We start from the raw sequence: 2,463 nt of genomic DNA on the forward strand, positions 1-2,463 counted from the left end.
ACATGAACCCTTAATTAATTTTAACAACAGAGGACTTAAAGAACCAAAAACTCCACTCAAAAAAGACCTTCATTAAATATTAAAGTTTAGCATGAAACTATAAATTTGAATGAGAACAATAATAAAAGACTAATAATATTGCTTTTCCTCAAAACAAACGACAATATTGATTATTTTATTCTAGTGCTGGACACAAAACTATATCTATAATTAAGAAAATTATATTTTATTTGCTATTCAATTAAGAAAACCAAAAATTCCTTCCAACGTATTTTAATTCAAATTTCGACAACGAAGCGGCGCTGCAATCGCTTTGTTTACGTTTTTCACTATGTGGAAAATTTTGTTTGAAAGTTGAAAATTAGTTTAAATTTAATTAAAATGAGATATCAATTAAGAAGTGCTTTTAATAAATTAATTATACTATCAGGAATAGGTGGAATATCATTTTATGTCGGACGTAAATCAGTACAAAGTTCTTTAGATAATAATGTAAGATCCAGAAATAATATTTTTATGTAATTGACAAATTTTAATTAAAAATCTCATTGACAGTGTAATGTTAGTCCATTAAAACATTTTAACAAGCCTGGATTACCAATATATGCAACTGTCAGTGCAGCTGTACCGGCTCTTCGTAATGAAATCACCGATAAGCCAGCGATAATTCCAACTGAAAATAGAATAGCAACAATTATGAAATATGGATTTCCGGGATTAGACAATATTCGATCATTTGATGATTACGTTCTAAGCTATGACCGTAAGACAAGGACAGCACATTGGGTATTTGAGCATTTAACATCAGAACATGTAAAGCACAATGATGAAGTTGACAGAGCAAAATGTGATTTTAAGCCTGACGAAAGCATTCATGTAAATTGATGGACATTCTCATGGATTAATTGACATGACAATTTAATTCGTTCATTTACAGCCATTCTTCCGAGCTGATAATGCAGATTATAAGAAATCTGGATATGACAGAGGACATTTAGCTGCAGCCGGAAATCATAAACGGAGCCAAAATCATGTCCAACAGACTTTTTACCTTAGTAACATTAGTCCGCAGGTCGGCGTTGGATTTAACAGAGACTCATGGAATCGACTAGAAAGGTGAGTTTACACAAATTGAAGGGTTAGCTGCATGCTGAACAATCTGACCCAAAACTGTAACTTTCATCCACAGTTACGTAAGAAAGCTCACCAAAAAATTTAAAAATGTCTACGTCTGTACCGGTCCATTATACTTACCCAGAAAAGAGGCTGACGGTAAACTTTACGTAAAATATGAAGTCATAGGAACCAACCATGTGGCTGTGCCAACACATTTCTTCAAAGTTGTCGTTTGCGAATCCAACGAAGGTAATCTCGAAATGGAGTCTTATGTCATGCCAAATGAAAAGATATCCGACGACACTCCATTAGAAAATTTTCGAGTTCCACCTGAATCCGTTGAGCGTGCAGCTGGGCTTTTATTCTTTGACAAAATTAATAGGAAAATGCTGAATAAAGTTAATGGAAAAAAAGTTTAAAATTAAAATTAGACGAGAACCTGTCTACAACAACTCCTTTCCATTATCCATTTAAAATTCATAATAGAAAGAAATTTTTAATGTTCGCGTGAGCAATAAAGACTTCATTAATTCATTAAATGTTTTGAGTGTATTTTGAATTGCATGAGGAAAAAGTTTATTTTTTACGAAAATAAAACATTAAAATTTTCTCTCTTGATTATTTCCGTATTCAGGAGTTGAAGTTTTGTGTGAAGAATAGGAAAATTTGTGCTGATGAATTTGTTATTTAATTTTGGACGGCTTTTGTTGATGGGACGTGGAAATGTCATGGAATAGTCAAGGAATTTGTTCTTGGTTTGTGATTTTCTGAGTAAAACCTTGGGTCTGCTGTCTGTTAGGTGAATCTTAATTCTAAAGTTGGCGTGCAACCGTAGAAAAGGAGACGGAGCAACAACACAAGAAACTAGCAGAAGTAGCAGTTTAAGTCAAGAACAGAAACCTGTTCAACAATTTTATTAACGCTTTACGACTCAGAGTGGATCAATAGGAACTAATCAGCAATTGCTTAACTTAGTCCAGTGTTTCACAAACCAAAGTTGCAAAACAGGCACTTGTGAAATTATCAAGAATTTGGACGGTTTTTGCCTGTCACAGGTGTCTGTTATGCAACTATGTGTCAAACTACAATACCCGACGCACTAGCAACATTTGATGTGTAATACCTGCAAGTATTCATTAATCAGAGGAATTCTCCTGGTTTACAGGATGAACTGTGGTGGTTAAAAAAAAAATATATAGTAATTCGGTTTAAATTTTAACGGTAAGCTAAAATTTGAAAACAATCAAGTCATCTAAGAAAAATTTAGTCATCTGAGAAAAACATTATGTGAATTAAGAAAAATAATTAAATTAAGTAATTGTGAGCTAATTGTTTGCAAAGAAACGC

The 2,463-nt window shown here is 32.9% G+C and overlaps 1 protein-coding gene across 1 annotated transcript; it reads left to right on the plus strand.

Moving 5' to 3' along the window:
* Positions 1 to 310: 310 nt before the first annotated feature.
* On the plus strand, positions 311 to 1,655 carry EndoG (Endonuclease G). The gene is made up of 4 exons (XM_070646166.1): positions 311 to 492; positions 556 to 876; positions 938 to 1,116; positions 1,190 to 1,655. The coding sequence occupies exons 1-4, from the start codon at positions 382 to 384 to the stop codon at positions 1,533 to 1,535; spliced, it is 957 nt and encodes a 318-aa protein (XP_070502267.1). The 5' UTR covers positions 311 to 381; the 3' UTR covers positions 1,536 to 1,655.
* Positions 1,656 to 2,463: the final 808 nt, after the last annotated feature.

Source organism: Chironomus tepperi, unplaced genomic scaffold, assembly GCF_022539635.2.
Source record: "Chironomus tepperi strain 1889 unplaced genomic scaffold, CSIRO-AGI_Ctep_v1 contig_359, whole genome shotgun sequence".
Classification (NCBI taxonomy): domain Eukaryota; kingdom Metazoa; phylum Arthropoda; class Insecta; order Diptera; family Chironomidae; genus Chironomus; species Chironomus tepperi.